This window comes from Balaenoptera acutorostrata, chromosome 19, assembly GCF_949987535.1.
Source record: "Balaenoptera acutorostrata chromosome 19, mBalAcu1.1, whole genome shotgun sequence".
Taxonomy (NCBI): Eukaryota; Metazoa; Chordata; class Mammalia; order Artiodactyla; family Balaenopteridae; genus Balaenoptera; species Balaenoptera acutorostrata.
The window spans coordinates 45,291,415-45,310,389 of NC_080082.1; the positions used below are offsets into that span (position 1 = coordinate 45,291,415).

General features: G+C 32.5%; 1 protein-coding gene across 1 annotated transcript in view; it reads left to right on the forward strand.

Moving 5' to 3' along the window:
- URI1 (URI1 prefoldin like chaperone) overlaps nucleotides 1–18,975 on the forward strand; it is a 68,264-nt gene that overhangs the window by 15,455 nt on the left and 33,834 nt on the right. Inside the window, exon 2 of the mRNA XM_007165217.2 lies at nucleotides 9,924–9,958. Within this exon, the coding sequence (XP_007165279.2) occupies nucleotides 9,924–9,958 (35 nt within the window). The remainder of the gene's footprint in view (nucleotides 1–9,923; nucleotides 9,959–18,975) is intronic.

The following is an 18,975-nucleotide window of genomic DNA, read 5'->3' on the forward strand; positions in this document are numbered from 1 at the left end:
CAATTTGGGGAGCATTGACATGTTTACACCAATCCATGAATGTGGTATATCTTTTTATTTAGTTCTTCTGTAACTTCTTTCAGTAGTTTAAGTATATAAATCTTGCATGTCTTTTACATTCATCTCTAGGTATTTATTTTTTATTGCATTTTGTAATTTGCTGTTCATCTTTTGCTAGTATATAGACATATACTTGATTTTTGTGTACTGTTAAATTTACTTGAATTCCGTAATTGTTTATCTGTATAAAAGTTCCTAGAAATGCAAAAGTCATTGATTTTTACTGTTCTTTCTTTAGAATATGTATTCTTTGAGTTTTAAAATTTTGTCTGATAATTACCTTAGGTACCCCACACATTATGTATGTTATTTTCATTATTAGTTAGTTAAAATATTTTCTAGCTTTTATTGAGATCTGTTTATTGACCCAGGAGTTTCTTAGAAACATGTTCCCTGATTTCCAAACACTGAGTAGGTAGGCATTTAGACTCTCCACTATGGTTGTAGATTTATCTTTTTCTCTATTTTTTCAGCCTCTGCTTATGCATTTGAAGTTACACTATTTGGTGCATGCAAATTTAGGACTCTAATAAATTCCTGGTCAGTGGGCATTTTTATCAGTCTGAAATATTTTTATCTCTAGTGATATTTCTTGCCTTCAGGTATCCTTTGTTGAATATTCGTATGGCTACATCAGCATATTTTGCTTTTGCTTGTTTCCATGATATATCTTTTCATCTTTTAATTTCAATTTCTTTGTGTACAAAATGTGTTTCTTATAACAACATATAGTTGTGGTTTTAAACACAACTGGACATCTTTTCCAGTCTGGAAATCTTTTTCTTTTGTATAGGATATTTAGTCAATTTCTGTATAATAGAAATACTGATACATTTAGTTTCATTTTTATCACCTTTCTACTTGACTTTTTATTTTAAAAATTGTAGAATGTGCTTAACAAAATTTGTCATTTAAATCATTTTAAGTATACATTTCAGTGGCATTGTGGTGCGCATTGTGGTGCAACCATCACCACTATCCAGCTCCAGAACTTGCAAAACTGACACTATCTATTAAACAATAACTCCCCATTATCCCTTCCCCTATCCCCTGGTAACTACCATTATCTGTCCCTATGAATTTGATTACTCTGAGTATCTAATATAAGTGGAATCATACAGTGTTTGTCCATTTGTACTGGCTTATTTCACTAAACATAATGTCTTCAAGGTTGATCCGTATTAGAGCATATATCAGAATTTCTTTTAAAGGCTGAATAATATTCCATTGTATGTATATTGCACATTTTGTTATTCATTCGTCCATCAGTGGACATGGGTTGGTTTCATTTTTTGGCTATTGTGAATAATGCTGCTGTGAACATGAGTGTACGATTATCTGTTTGAGTCCTTGCTTTCAGTTCCCTTGGGTATATACCCAGAAGTGGAATTGCTGGATTATATGGTAATTCTGTGTTTCATTTTTGAGGAACCACCATACTATTTTCCACAGTGGCTGCTCCATTTTACATTCCCACCAACAGTGCACAAGAATTCTAGTGTTCCAATTTTTCCACATCCTTGCCAACATATCTTATTTTCTTTCTTTTTTTAATAGCTATCCTAATGGGTGTGAAGTGGTTTCTCATTGTCTGTTTGACCCACTTTTATGTTCTTTTTTCTCTCTGCTTTTTTGGGCACGTTCCTTTGATTTAATCAGACACATCCTATTGTATTTTCTCCCCTCTGTTAACTTGTTCAAGATACTCTCTTTTTCACCTTAGTACCTTAGTGGTACCTTAGTGCTCTATTTTATGTATATGTTAGCACTAAATATACTATATACTTTTACTAAGCTTTTTTTATTATCCTTTTTTATTGGGGAAATTTTTCCTAGAGATTGCAACATGCATTCATTCATCCCACTTCTTGCATTGTTGCTCTCATGCATTTTAATTCTGTGTTTTAAACACTACAATACAGTATTTAATTGTTCTATGTGACCAATACTGATTTATCTGTACCTTTTAAGAAATTACCTGTACAGTTGCTCTTTAGTTCTTTCTGCTTTTCTATTGCTCCAAATACTTCTTGCAGTAGTTCTTTTTTCCGTTCAGCTTTATTGAGACATAATTAACATATACTGTTGTGAAAGTTTCAGGTATACAGTGTGTTGTTTTGATACATTTATATATTGCACAGTGATTACCACCTTAGCTTGTTAGCTAACACCGCTGTCACATCACATAATTACCTGTAGTATTTCTTCCAGTGAAAATCTGCTGGTGCAGAATTCTGTTTCTGTGTGAAAAGGTTTTTATTTTTCCTTCATGTTGGAGGATCTATTTGCTTTGTACATAATTATAGATTTTCAGTTATTTTTTTCCAACACTTGAAGATTTTATCCTATTTTCCAGTTTCTGTCATTGTTTTTGTTGAAGTTAGCTTGAGCTCTGACTCTTCTTGTTGCTACTTTGAAGGTGCTGTATCTCTTCCCTGCTCTTTCTCCCTCATGCTGATTATAACATTTTTTCTTCGGTTTTCATCAGTGTAACTATGTTGTGCCTTCATATAGTTTTTTAAAAAAAGTCTCTTGCTTGAGATTCTCAGAACTTCTCAAATCTGTTGGTTAATACCTTTCTCTCATTTTTAGGAAATCATATCAAGATCTGATCAGATACCACTTCTACCACATTCTCTCTTTCCTCTCTTTGTGGATCTTCAGTCATACAATGTTTCATATGTCTCTTACTGGTCTTTTCTGTATTTTCCATGTTTTCTTTTTAAATCTCTGGACTTTATTTATGGTATTTTTTATCGATGTGTCATCCAGTTCAAAATTCTGACTTTTGTGTTTAATCTCCTGTTAACACCGTTTATTGAGCTCATTTTAGACGTTTCAGTTAAAGATTATCCTTTTGATTCTTGTATAGATATTCTCTAGTGAAATATGCCATCTTTTCATGTATTTCTTCTATCTTTTCACTATTTTCTTGAATATATTAATAATTATATTTTAATGTTTTAGTTTATTAACTCCAGTATGTAGATTGCATGTTTATTTGGTTTTGTTTTGTGTTGTTTTTCTTCTTTTCTTCTTGATGTTTGTTCATATGGCCCTATTTCTTGGTAACTTGGTTATTTTTAGTTAAATGTTAGAAATGTAAATACTCCTGAAGTATTTATGATTAAATATTAATATTTTAGTATCTTTAAAATTGTAGATACTCCTGAAGATGATATCTTCCTCTGGAGAAGTTTCACCCTTTCTTCTGCTAGGTTGATAAAATAGGAGTTGGATACCTTAATCCAGGCAGGTACTGAATGGAGGGCAGGTTGGGTTTTGTTTTAGTAAGGTATCAGCCACCTTGATTCCTTCTTGGCTTTCATCTGAAAACCTAGCTCACCACATTTCTTTCCTTAAAGGCTTCTGAAGTTTTGTTCCATCAGTTCCCTGAGCTCTGCTTTTCACACCTTCAGTTTAGCTTTTTGGCCTTTTCAGCCTCAGAATTTGGCACGTCACCAGAAGAAAACAACCGTATGCTTAAGACCGCTCATGTCTCTGATTTTGTTATTACAGCCTTCTCAAGACTACTTTAAATTTCTGCTCAGGAAAAACATAGTTCTCAGCCTCTTCCCTGTGCCTAGAGTTGTCCAAGAAAAAAGCATCAACTCACTTCTCCACAGTTATCTCCTGAATTTTAGTCCCTCTTGTTCTCATTGCTTTGGCAATTCTTAGATGCCTTTTAAGAGATGATTTTATATTCATCTGGCTTTTCTAGTTTTCAGAGGGATTATTGGTTTGTTGTCAGTCTTTTCTCCCTACTTGGAGGTAGGCGTCTGGAATAAGTTAAGCTACATAGCTACTTGCAGTGATTTAGTATTAATTTTGCTATAGTCTCACTGATAGTTGGCAGTGTTTCTTTAAAATAAAAATTTATTCCTGTAATTGGTGCAGGGTGGCATTTCAATTTGTTTTGTCACTTGTGAGGATATTTTTTCCCTGTCCTTCTACTATTATCTTTAATGAATTATTTGTTTTCTTTGAGATCTTCACAGGCATACTTTCATTTCTACGTAGCAAGTTTACTTACAAAGTTTTGTTAATCAGTTACAAACCACAGAAATGAAAGTTTGGAAAGTATTTACTATAAGAAGTCAGGAGGAACTAGGGTAGGGTTATTTTATTTGTGGGTGTTTGTTTTGTTTTCTTGTACATTTATGTTGTTACTTCGTAGACCAGCTTTGTTAGATTTAGGTTGTGCAAATCCGTTTGTGGTCACCTTTTCGGGTCCAGTATCTGTTATCACCTCAATCTCTCTCTGGGTCCAGGGTAAACTTGACTGGCCCAGTTAGTGTGGATCCTCTGCATTCACACTGGTTGCAGATGGAGAAATGGGGTCCTCTGCCTATTGTAGATGAGAGGAGGGCGGGGTTTTAGGGAGTAAGGTGTGGGAATGGAGAGGACATGATTGATATCTCTAGTGAAACAATAGGCAGGCAAGCTACAATTCAGGCAGTATGTCACATTCAGAAATACAGGTCACAGTCTCCTGTCTGCAGTTCAGAAGTCTTAAAAAACTGAAAACAGAGTTATTTCTAAGTTTTTTGGCATATTCATTTGTCAGTGGAACTGATTTGAGTGAGGCATTTTATTCCACTTTGAACATTAGTATGTTTCCTTGCAAATGTTCTGTAAAGTATGATATATGTAATGTATTACCTTACTAAATTACAAAAAGTTCTAAATTGAGAAACATTTTTTCCTGAGGTTTTTGGCTAAGTGATTGTAGACCTATACTTTAAAAGGACTTGTTGCACACTTACTGTATGTCAGGTGAGTACATTGGTGAATAAAGTAGATCTGGCCCATATCTCATTGCTCTTTCATCCAGTACAATTAGAGTTTCCTGGATATCTAATTCAAGTAATACCAGAAACAGAACCCTCCAAACATGTCAGTGGCTTCATGCCTAGAAATATCGCTGGATGTAATATATGTTGTCAGTCTTAACTACTTCCAATGTGATAATGGAAAAGAATATGAAAAAGAATGTATATGTATAACTGAATCACTTTGCTGTCCAGCAGAAATTAACACAACAGTGTAAACTAACTATACTTCAATAAAATAAAAAAAATTTCCAGTGTAAGAAAACTGTATATTTATTAGAATACTTGGTATTATGAATAATAAATAATTGAAAAGAGCCCTCCCTAACTTGTAGGTAAAACCAACAAGGGAATGGGAAGTACAATACCAAAGCATGTTAGATGTGGTTCCAATATTTGTGTAAAAAGAAAGACTGTGTTTGACTATGAGAAATGCATTAGAAGCCTGGGTAGGAGAAAACAGGGCTAAATGTAAAAGTAAGGATTAAGATGATAATTTTGATTCCATCCGAGCTACAGTTTGGAAAAAACATTTAAGTGTTTTAACAGTGGCTTATAATTGGAGTTAACTTTTGGTAGTAGTAGGCCCACCTTTGTTATTTTCACTTTTCAGCATATTTAAAAAGTAAATTTGTTTAAAGTTTTTATACAGAAACACTCAGTTTATTGTAGTTTATTACTGCTTATTGCTATTTATTTTTTAGGAGCCTGTAGTGATTTCCTCCCTTCTTTGCAGAGAGGCTTATTTAAAAGACCTGTAATGTTTTACTAATTTTGTTGAAGTGTACTTACTATATATTTTGGTAATGACATTTATACATCTATTTGATTAATTGACAATATGTCCTTTAAGAAATTAATTTCAACCATTTAAGATAATAGTGCATGTCCAGTATCTATTGGTTTTAGCCACCACTGATAATTTTTTCCTTTTTGACTCAGCAGCTTTAAAATTATATGATCTGTTTTGAAGACATAATCTAGCAAGAGAAGCAAACCATGTAAATGTAGACAGCTCTGATTAGTACAATCCTCAGATTGTTACTTCATACATTAACCTGAACAGGGATAATTTGAAATTGCAATACAGTGAGAAAAGTTTTAGAAGTAAAGTGAAACATTTTTGAGAGAAGTACACGCAGACTTACCCTTTTAGGCTTTCTATTCTAGTCTAGTTTTAATGTGGCACTGTTCTTACCCTGGAAAACTCCTAGGTTGATGCCCCCTTGTGGTCTGTTACCAGAACAAATAGCACAAATGGAAATAAGTAATGGAGGTCTTAATACATGTTAAGTCATTCATTCCTTTCTTTATAATAATTTTTTAAAAGTGGCTTCTGAGGAAAAACAGCAAAGGAAAATTATTCCTGTATTCTATATAGTTTATTGGTTTTAAAACTTACCAAGTATTTTGTAACTGAATGCACATATATGTTAGCTGGACACTGACCTAAAGAAAAATAGGTTGTTGGGTAGACTATCATTGTTATCCTGGGCATCTAAGTCAATTAGTTATAAGTGCCTTAAAAATATGATAAGATGTGATAGTAATTATAAGGCTATCCAACTACCCTCCCCCCCCAGCACACACACACACACACACACACACACACACACACGCGCGTAAATGGGGCTTGGGAAAACTTGTTGTTTATACTTTGCTTGACCTGAGAGGGCCAGGAGTTGTATGAGGCCATTGGAAGGAATAAAGATTTTTGTTAGTGTATTGGTCAGTTTAAGCTTATTTGCTTTTCTTGACATTATTGGCAAGGTCTCGTTAGTGTGTGAGTGTGGATTTGTGGAGGAAGTGGAGAAGTAGCAGCATCAGTCAGTGTTTTAAGAAAGACTGCAGATATAAACAGCTGCTTTTCCTTTTACCCAGTAAGATTCATGATGGTTGAAAGCAGTCTAATACAGTGAGTATGGGCTTTGAGATTAGATAGGCCTGGTTTTAAAACTGATTTTATCTCTTATCAGTTCTTGGGCAGTTGTATAATATTGGGGAAGTTACTCCATCTCAGAACATAGGTTTCTCCTCTTTAAGAAGAGGTTAAGACCCACCTTAGTGAACTGTTTCATCATATGAAGTCTTGGCATTTACCACTGTTATTATTACTTCTTAGGTAAAGGGCCATTTTGAGTTATAAAGAAAGTGTACCATAGGATTTTCTTACTCTTGGGCCATAGGTAAAGACCCCTGAAGGTAGAATGAATGTGTCTTTTAAGTGGTAAATCAGTTCATAGTCGTTTTTCTTTAGTGCAGACTTAGTGTTGTGCTACTGCAGAAGTACGTATTTTACTTATTTTTGGCTATAAGTGTGATTTTATTAAAGAATTTACTAGGTCAATTATTTTAATACTTGAAGCCTACTAACCATTTATTTTTATAAAAATGATTCAATAAGTTTTTTTTCTTTAGGAGTAATAGTTGCATGTTCTGGCAGATTAACTTAAAAAAATAAACTAGTATTGTTCCTCGATTGCCATCTTATTTTAAAAAAGCTTGTGTGAAGGACAACAAAGTAACGAAATGTTTTTTGTTGTTTTGCTTTGTTTTTCAAAAGTTGCTTTTAGAACCAGGCTCACTATCTTAGTCACTTTATTTAATAATAATTAATCTGAGTCCATTTCAGAAGAAATAAGGTTATTTGGAGTTATTTAACTAAACAGAAAAAAAAGATTTTAAAACCCAGATAAGTTCAACTTTGAATCATAAGATTTTCTCCTTTCCATAAATTTCCTTGGCAGCTAAGCTGTAAAAATTTACTAATTTTTTTCTTTTTGAATACTTTACTATAAAAAAGAAAACTAGAAAGATATCTCAAAATACAAGTGCAGCTGCTTGGGTTCAAATGTTTGTTGGAATTAGGTGGACTATAAATCATGTAAACAAAGATTTAACTGTAGACATACCATCAGAAGGCTATTGTATGTATTCATACGTGCCTCTTTCATGTTTTCCTTTATTTCTTGGGTTCTCAAAATATCTAGCCTACATTTGGATAATGTCTAACTGAAGACTCTTGTTCCGAACCCTGGATGAAACTAATAAAGACTTTAATGAAGACAGTATTTTGTTGGTGAAAATTTCTCTTGTAAATTATGAAATGGATTTTTGTTTTTTTATCCGTAAATATCTTGGGGACACTTATTTTAGGAAAGAAAAGGGATGGGGAAAAGATAGCTACAGCAAAGTGGAGAGTTAAATAGTGAAGGGTGATGGCAAGAATACATGCCATTCTACCAGGAACTTGTTTTTTAAACATAAAAAACATATGTGCCAAATTTACATATTTACTAATTAAAAAGGCTTCCTGGAAACATTAAGTAGACTTATCTTCTATAACCTTTAACATTGTCACTAATGGATATTGCATAGAAAATTTCATCGAAGGTCCTTTAAATAATGTAAATGATTATGAATATGTAACTAGTTAATATGCAGCTACGAAAGGATTATCATGTAGAGGTTAATGAACATTCTGCTCTTATGGTTTGCAGGGCTTTTCTTTTTGTGCTTTTGGCTCACTTCATGCTTGGAAACACATGCATTGGGATTGGAAAGCATCCTGACTGTTTTTGGGTCTCATCTTTTAATAGGGTTGTTAAATAGAAACTTTATAAAAAGGATTTCATGAAGATTTTTTTCCTTTTCAATTTACATTTAATTCTGTTTGTCTATTTTATAATTACTGCCGAATCAGAAACAGTGAAATGGATTGATGGAGTTTTAGCCTGGCTCTTCCAGATGTAAAGTCAGTACTCTATTGTACATTATCACTGTTATTAAGTGTTGCTGTGTGATTGATACTTACTGAGAGATCTTTATTCTAAAACCGACTTTTTATGCTGAGTTAATGTGTAGTATGGTTGGGTATCCGACTACAGCATGCATTTTGGTACAGAATTGCTGCCTTAGTATTTATTTAAAATGTCCTAAAGGAAGACATTTACTTCAGGAATTAAATGTTATAAAATAGAGGAATTTAGTGACAGGCCAAAAAAAAAAGACTTGTGATTTTTGGGTGAAACATGGAGCTTATATAAGATACAATATTGGTATTTAGAACAGTGAACAAGAGCAGTGTTTCAAACCATGTAATACTGCTGTGTTTTTCATGTGACATTATATTAAGCATATTGGTTTTTATCCCTTAGTTTCTCTGTCTCTAAAATGGTGCTACAGTATTTGAGATTACTGTTTAAAAATTTTGATTAATGGGCAGTTTAAAAACATGATTAGTAATCTTTGAAAACAGTGCTGTTTTTTTCTTTTTAAATTGCCATTCACGTGTTTTTTCCTTACTGGTTAGTGTTCTTAATTTGTTTTCTGAGCATTTTAAGAATCTATTGAAATATCTCTAAGGAAAACAAATAGCTTTTATGTTTAATTTCATTGTTTTGGTATTACAAGCATAGCTTAAGCTGGCTATGAAGTGCTTAAAATTTTATCATAATTCACTGGGGGGACAAATTGGCTGTTCAGAGCATCTCTTTATCCCAAGTATTTCTTCTTGAAATGTAGTAGAAAAATATCACTGTACTCATTTTCAGTGCATCAGAATAAAAATTACAGGTGAAAACGTTTGGAGATATACTGACAAAATAAAGTACTTTCACTACTGTCATTTTTTTAAACTGATGAAATGTGGATGTTACGTTGTTTTTTTGTTATTTATAACATTTGTGTACTCTACAAAATATGTAACATTGAAAACAGGCCTGCAGATTGTACAAAATACTAGTTATCTTATATCGTATGTCACCTAATAGTTATGAAGCGGGTTTTGTACCAAAGTATGAATCGGAAAGCTGTAATTTGTTCTGCAGTTATCAGCCTGCATTAGAGGGGTATGATAAAGTGTGCTGCTTAAAAACTAACATTCACATCTCTGTGCATTTGACAAATAAAAATGTATATTGAGGTGCTTTTAAATCTGTAAAGCCACTGTTGTAGTTTTCTGATAGAATGATTTTGTAGCTTTGTGCATAGCCCTGTTTTTTCATGAGTAGTTATCTGTTTTCATGACAGGTGGTCACTAACTGCCAAGAGAAAATCCAGCATTGGTGAGTGAAAGATGGTTTTATTACATTTCTGAAATACTAATGAGGTCATCTATTTGTATTTAAATAAAGCATACACATTTTTTTGTATCCCATAATTGAATTCTTCTAGTAATCTCCATTTTGAATCCTTTTGATACTAATTTATATTGTCTTTCATCGTTTACTGAATTACATGTTCCCTGATTTCCTGAAGTTGTGTCACCATTTGTGTTTATTTTAATTGCTTTCTTTTTTCCTTTCTTTTCTTGTCCTTTTTTTTTTTAAAGTTAGAATAGTGTTACTATCATTATGAAGTGGAGACAGGAATTTCTGAACCTGACTAATCATAGCTGTATTTGGGGACTATTTTTTATATATGTAGTAGAATAATAATTTGAATCAGTTGTTTTAAAATAATGATGGAAATATGCACAGATACATTTTCCTAAAGTTTGAAAAATCTAATTAAGTGCCTGCATCTCAGAACTTGATTTAGAGACCACGTGTTTCTAGAGTGCAGAGAGAAAGCAAGCATATCTATTTTAATGTGCTAATCTATAGTTAATAGGACAATGCTTGGTAAATAACACACTTTCCTGTGTCTTGTGAGGAAAATGCTCAATTTAATGGTGAATAAAATCTTACGAGTTGTCATGAGGTATAGCTGTTGATCTTACAGATATCAAATTACAATATATCCATGCTGTGTTTACGAAGATTTTAGTGAGAGAACAACAAGAGCTGTCTTGATTATTGTCTGCAGGGTTATTGCAAAATCATGGTAACTGCCCCTTTAGCGGTGAGATTAAACCTTTGGTTATACAACATCAAGCATATAATATTTTAAATTTATTTTAAGAGGCTTTTTCTTCATGCCTGAGAGATCGCCAAGGAAATAATTTATAGTTAGTGTATATCAAATGTTTTTTGGTTTAAATGCACATAGGCTGCAGGCAGTGGATAAGAGTGAAAATCGGTGCAATCTGTACACATCATTTTATTAAATTCTGACTTCTGGCTTGCAGAAATAATCTAAAACTAAATAATATCCATTTTATAAATAAAAATTCAGGGACTTCATTAATTTTCAATAAATGCAGAGTTGTAGTTGCATCCACTGGTGGTTTAAGTCTGTCAATATTTCCATAATGGACCATTCGCTTTTCATTTTACATTCAGTCCAGGTTAAAACTTGAAATGTGAGTCTTTGGTCAAGGAATTAACCATTTTCCCCCTGCTAATTTGGCCAAAGTGATCCATTTTACGAATAATTCCCAAGGGAAGTCTTATTAACGTGGACTTTATTGGTTTTGGTAAGGAATTCACGAAATTAGTAAAAGGTTGATTCACTCAGAATAGATACTAAATTACACAAATGTGTGACTGACAACTTGCTTCTGGTTTAAGATTGTTTCCCTACCAGACTGAGAATTCTTTAAGGCTAAGGGACATGTTTTCATCCTTTTATCGACAGCACCTCCTACTGTGTTTGGCACATTATAGGCACTTAATAAATGTTTGAGTAAGTAAAGACCAAATATTTGCTTATTTTTTGTATAACGTTTTTATAAGTACTATAGCAGTACGCAAGTCTGATGAGCTTGACAGACAGAAATGCAACATTTACTTCAGGGCAGGTTCACATGACTCAGTCTCAATTTCCAGTTTTCTATAGCTCTCCAAACTAAAGCAGCTTAGCATATTTACTTTCACATATCTTAAAGTAATATAGTACCTTATCTATACATTAAACAATTAAAATAATTTTTTCCACTTAGAATTTGCTTTTTCCTCTGAATTATTTTTAATATGGCTCAGGAAACAGACTTTTATGTTTGTTTTTAATGAGGGTCTGATATTGCTAGAATCCAAATGGCCAGTGAATTCACGAATTTATTATATTAAAAAACTGAAACCAAGTGTCTCCAATTCCTCTGAAAGCCAGGAAATTGCTATTAGGGAGCATTGTGGAATTCTTGTGATGTTTTTATTATCTTAATTCCACAAACAACGATTGAGTTTCTGCCATATGCCAGTATTATGCCGCTGTTTGGAACTGAAAGACCCTGCCACGGAGAAATGCATAGTTGGGCACTAAACAGGGAAATCACAATAATTTTGTGCTATTTGGTTGGAGATAGGAAGCAAGAACAGAGACTGGAGCTATTTTTAAGGGTGTCTCATGCATTGCTTTTAAAAGCATGTTGCTTTTCACTCTAACCTTTGGCATTAGCATAGTCTAAAATACAATTCATGTACCTAAGTTATCCTTTTTTATGAGTATATACCAATATAATGAGGAGCAAAATAACATGTTTTTTTAAAAAATGTAGTCTTATGCTAGTGATGTTTATGCTCATTTGTGCAATTTTGAAGGATTCTTTAAGGGATGAGTATGAATATTTTACCTTAAAATTTTTCTTAAGAATGTAGGCCACAAAGTAAAAATATTTGTGGAAATGTAGGAGTAAAAATGGTCTGGGGCAATGGAATCTGACCCCAGAAATCTCTTCCAGAAAATTAATTCAAATCCCAGAACTTTGGTGACCTAAAGACATTTATAGTATTTGTTTAATTAGTAACAGATAAAAAGGAAATGTTTGAGCCTAATAGTTGAGAATTTGTGCATCACTTTTAGAGCTAATTAGTGGTTTTCAATTTAGTGAAGATTTAAGAAAATTTTTAGGTACAACTTTTTTCCTTATAATCCTTTTTACTTAACTCAGGAAATAAGGCATTATAAAATCCACACACTATTTTCTCATGTGGACATATGGATATACTTCCTAGTGTTTGATCCACTAGGGGCTGATTATTCTGTTTGTAGATTATTTGTAATTTTTAATCTTTTAAATTCTTCCCTAAAGAACATGGGATTTGGAGCCACAGACCTACATTTGACTCCTGTCATTTATTAACTTTGTCACCTTGGGTGAATTACTGAGATTTTTAGTTTTCTTCTTGTAAAGTGATGATGATAACTACTTAACTTGAAGGTGAAGTGTGAGACAATGTCTGTGGAACATCCACACTGGCACTCAATAAATATTAATAGTAACTGAAATCTTTTTGAAAAGTTTAATTGTCAGATGAAGAAAGAAGGAAAAACCAAAAAACCCTCCAAAGCTTTGTAAATATTCCGGAATATTTTGTATTCATGCCATTATCTTCTTATATCATGATGGAGAGATGGCTTCCTGAGTGGTATTGTTAAAGCTTTATATTAATGTTTTTAAATAACTTTTATTATGAAGAATTTCAAACAAAGGGTGACAGAGTTCTGTATTGAACCCACATGTACCCATCACTCAGATTCAATGATTATCAACTCATGATTGCATCTGAACTGTTTGTTTCCTTTTAAAATAGCCTGTCCTACCCTCTACCCCCACCTCAATTTTGACATTACTCTGAAGCATTTCATTTCATCTGGAAATATTTCAGTATATATCCTAAAGACATAGAAGATTGCATATTAGCTGTTTAAATTTTAAATTAAAAATTTGAAATTGGGCAGTATATTTATAAAGTTCAAACGTTAAGAAGTACGAAAGGGTATAAATGGTATGTAGTTTCCCTCTTACCCTTGTCTTCCAGTTCTCACTTCTCTTCTTGGTAAACGACTGCTCTTTACCAGTTTCCTGCGAATCTTTTCAGAAATTATTTGCACAAGGGGTGTGTGTATGTATGTGTGTGTGTGTATGTGTGTATGTATATGTATGTGTATTCATCCACATATTTATATATATTATGCTCCCACTCTTTGATAAAGATGAAATCACACTGTACACTGTACATTTAATACTCTACTTTGGAGATTGTTTTCAGTCATTAATTAACTCCTATTCTTTATGTTCCCATGAACTTCATTGTGTGTCAAATGTCTGATTTTTAGCGTTACCAAATATTTTTTGCTACTTATTTTTTTTAAATAAGTAATGGCCACATGACTGAGAGTATGACTTACACAACTCAAAATACATCCTTGCTAAGCTGTTGTATCCATTATTTATTGTTCTTTAATAAAATTACTCCAAAATGTACTGGCTTAAAACAGCAACCATTTACCTATATATGGTTCTTTGGTTGTGCATATTGGACTGAACTTACCTCTGTTGTTTTCTCCTGATCTTGTTTGGACTCACTCGTGTGGTTGCAGCCTTCTGGTAGCTGGGTTGCCCAAAATGGCCTCGCCCACAAGTCTGGTGGCTAGTGCTTGGCTGTTAGCTGGGCCTCACTCTCCATGTGCTCTTCCTCTTGCTTACTTTACATGATGCTATAAGGGCAGCAAGAATGGAAGCTGCAAGGCCACATTCTGTTGGTCAGAGGAACTCATAAAACTAGACCAAATTCAAAAGGTGGGTAAATAGACTCCACATGTTGGTGGGAGGAGTGACAAAAAATTTATGGTCATTTTTAATGCACTATAGATGACTTCTGTTGAACATGTCCCACAGAAAAAAGAAGTCTCATTACTTGTGTTGATTTGTGAGAATTAAATAGAATATGGTATCTGATGCCTGGCACATATATATCATCTGTATGTTAGGCACTGTTTGTAATCATAAATTATATGCATATGAATTATGTAAAAAAAAAAAGTCTTGTTTCCTGCAAATTATCTTGAGAGTTTTAAGTAGTAAAGATATCTATGAAATTACCTGAAGCAACTTAAATGAAAATATAGAAAAAGCTATTTTATATTGCTCAGATGTTTAATTTTAGAAATAATAGCTTTAAATTTGGATGTAAAAATTCTGAAGCATGTGAATTTTGAGAGAGGGGGGATTGTAGAGCAAACGACATTTGTTATTTTTCAAAGGAAACTGGAAAAAAATAGTATTTTAAGAAAAAGAGTAATTAGTTTCTAGCATAGGTTATAGTCAAAGTATATAGTGAGAAATAACCAAGAGAGCATGCCTAAATAGTTAAAAATCACAGGTGAAGATTTGATGATTTCTTTCTTTCTTTCTTTCTTTCCTTCCTTCTTTTTTTCTCTCTCTTTCTCTCTCTCTCTGTCTCCCCCCCTTTCTTTCTTTCTTTCAATTCCTCTTTCTAGTTAGTCTGTACAAATGGATGAATATCTATATCTACCTCTGATGTTTTTGAGGGATACCTTGCCCCACAAAAGCACTGAACTATTTTAGAACAATGCTGTGGTTTTATAGTGTGTTTCTCATGAATTACCTGAAACAGTGTTTTCTTGACTTGCCTTCATATGCTTATATAAAATTTATTTTTTGTGCATGCTATATGAAATATCGATCTGCATACCTTTAATACTTTAAAAACATTTATTCATGATGATGAGTTCATTCCTCAATGTTAGGTAAGTTTGGTAACCATATTTCTCAGAGTCTTCATTTTACTGACCACAAAGTTTTCAGTCACTGTTTTGTACAAGCCCTCTGTTTGGCCTTTTTTATTTTTATGTGTCATAAAATCTTCCAATTTTCTGAAGATTTTACATACCTTTGTTGTTGGGATTTCTGTTGTTATTATGAAAATGTCCTTAGGGGCAAGGGCAAGAGGGAGGAATCATATATAGAAACCCCCTTCTCTGTCATTCTTCAGGTTTTTTTTTTCTGGTGTCATGTTTTAGTACATGGGTTGGGATGTTAAGTAAGTTGAAATTTTTGTGTATGATGTTTCAAAGCAAATTAAGATGCAAAAAAAAAAGATTCAAGTTGAATGTTTTAAGAATGATTTTTTAGGAAACAAAATCTGTATTAAGTTTAAAATTTTTTATTCTGAATATAAAATGAATACATATTTACTGAAAGGTAGAAATAAAAGAATAAAGATAAACTTACTCATAATTCTGAAGAGAAGCTAATTCTCTCCCTCTTGCTTTTTAAGACATTTTGTTTTATTCCCTTCAGCTTCTTAATTCTTGTGTTTGTGTCACTGTGGTCAAATTGTAAATGCTTAGGGTTTTTTTCTTTTCTTTTCTAAAAGAGTTAATGATTTTTAAACTGTAATTAGAATTTGTTAACTTCTAGGAGTCCCCTCACCTTTGTATCATGTTTTTGGAAAAACCACACTAGTTTAATACTTACAGCATTTCTGAAAATAAAAGGCAAAGTTATATGTTATAGGGGAATTTTTTTACCCCCAAAGAGTTTAAACTATTATATATTAAAAAAAAAATCCCTAATGACATCTCATCATTTAGAACATAGTCTTTGAATGTATTTCCAGTGTCTGTATATTTTGGTTCACAGTTTCTCACAGTCAGCTTAAGTCCAGTGAGTATTTTGATATATCTTATTGAGGCTACACCTCAATGCGATTTGGACACCTCATGATTTTTCATCTTTGTCTTAACCGTATTAGGTTTGAAAACTACATTTCTTTGCACTCTGATTTTTTTCTGTTTTCGTTCATTTTTATTTATTTAATTTATAAAATGAGAGCAGCACGCAATAAAACTTTCAAGCACAGAGCACTGAGGACGAAGGGTAAATATTGCAACAATGCTTGACTGAGAGGTGTATCATTCAGTGATAATCTAGAGTTCATGCTCTTGTTTTGAGATACAAAAGTCTAAATTCTAATGTACTAAAGACAAAAGGAGGTGTGGCTATCAGTGTATGACTAAGGAAAATGTAAGCTGTAAAAAAAATTAGGCATGTGTACAATTTAACTTTTTTACTAATTTATTTTGAACTCATGACCAAATTGGTGATAGTTTTCCCATTTTTCTTTTTATTTAAATCAAGCGAGTTATAGATAATTTTGAGAATTTTGTGTATTTGGTACGTTCAAAGCCAGGATTGCTATTTTTTTTCCTCATGTAAGACCTCTTGAAAGAAACAGTAACCTCAAGGGATTTATGAGTGGACTTCTACTGAAATTTATGCAAAATATAGGGCCTTTTTCTCAGGAAAAGATCTAGAGTTTTTATCAGTTTTTTATAGGTATCAGTGACCATAAAGGGTTATGAACAACAAACAGAAGCTTCCTTTTTTTCTAAAGTATAGAAAACAAGAAATTGAAATGATGAAACTTATAAATTATGCTTAGGTTTAAGTAGAAACTGGCACAAACATTCAAAGCTTAAGTCAATTATAAATTATCACATCTAAAGTCATCTTTTCTTAAAAGTCCCTCCTGATTTGTTACAGAAATATGTATCAGTTGTAGAAAATTTGGAAAACAAAGAAAATAAAAATTGCCTATAAACTCATCACCTAAAGCTAAGACTTAGGCACTTTGAGGGCATTTCTTTCACACTTAGAGTTATGTGTTTTTATATAACTTTTAAACTTTCTTACGTTGAATTCACATCTCATTCTATTCTTAGAGCAAAAGAATACTGATGAAGAAACAGGTACCAATGATAACTGACAAGTGTGAAGTTACATGTGCATGGTTGTTGGTAGAGGGCACAAATTCCTCTCTCCCACCTTTGCTGTGTATATCCATTGTACTCTGTTGTCTCATTGTTGAAAAGTTCAATTGAAGAAATCTCGTAGAATGTTAGCTGCATCTGTCTCTCTTTGGATAATTTTGTTTCATTAAACTTTTGAAAACTTATAAGTTTTTATATTTAGGTTCATCTGTTATCTATTTCTAAAAATAAAGTTTTCTGATAGACTCATAAAATATAAAGAACATGGATTATTTCATCAGCATCTTCTGATATGTTTCCTAGGTATGAGTTGAGAAAAAGGAATATGAGACCATATTGCCTGAATTTTGAATACTATCATTTATCTTGATAGTATTTTATTTTGCCATGACCATTTTTTTAAAATGCTGTTGATTTTATACAGATACATTTAAATTGTTAAAAGAGTTCCCCTTCCCATCAGATTGCAGAAGGCACAACAGTGTAGATCCGTCTTTCAAGAATGTTTTTATTGCTTAATATAACCTTAATAATTTGTTATGCTGTTTAAGAGGATACTTTAAAAAAATCAGTAATTCCTTTCTTTAGAAACGAGAAGATTTCTCTCTTTACAATGCCTGAATTCAGTATTCCTCTATTTTCTTAATTTTTGAGGAAAAAACCAAGGCATCCATCAAGCCAGTGGATCTTTAACAGAGAAGCATTGCAAAAAAAAAAAAAAAAAAGACATGCTATATTTGAGCGAAGATCCCTGCAGCATATGGCATAAGGCTTGGTTGCAGAGCAGGCACTCAATAAATGGTGAATTGAATTGAAACAAAGGTTTCTTGGATGCTTAATGGGACATTCTAGAGTAGGTATGATGGACTAAAAATCATTTTTAAAGAAGATTGTAAATTTATTCGTATATATTCCAAAATCTTTGGGTTTTATAATTTCTTAAATTAAAAACTTAAAAGCATCAACTCTGCCCCAGATCAGCCCAAATATTAACACTAATAATGTAAAGCCATTTCCCTTTTTTCCCTTTAAGCATCTCTTCGTGTTTTCTGCTTTTTTGTTTAGGATATTAGGTAAAGAGAATGATAGAGGAGATTTTTTAAAAATGGGCTTAATGTCTATTTTCTGCCTATTCCAACTTCATACATTAAAGTGAAAATTAACAAAATTTTATTTCAGTGATTTGTTTTATTTTCCTTTTTTATTATTGAAAGCTGGAAATTGGAGTCTTTAATCACTTGTCTCAAAGAATGGATGTAGAACTTTTTCTTTTGCTTCACAAAGATTTTCTTTTATCCGTTGCATTTAAGAAGAGGATTAAAAATAAGGAGTTCCTCTCATATTTTTCCCATCTCCTTTTTTAATATTCTATTATGAAAATCTTCAAGCATACAGAAAAATTGAAAGAATTAAATAGATGAACCTTGATCACATATTTATCCATACCTCAACCCTTAATCCATTTTTTAATGATGCATTTCACAGTAAATTGTGGACATCTACATACTTCACCTGTAAGTACCTATAAGTACTTGAGCATACACATCATTTAACCTACTGTCTCTCATACTTTTTATAACCTTATGAAAATAAGGTATTTCTCATGAGATCTGTCCTGATCTTCATCCTTAAGGTTAAGGCTAGTTTGTAGTTATGTCCTTTTTTTTTGCTGCTGCTTTTTAAT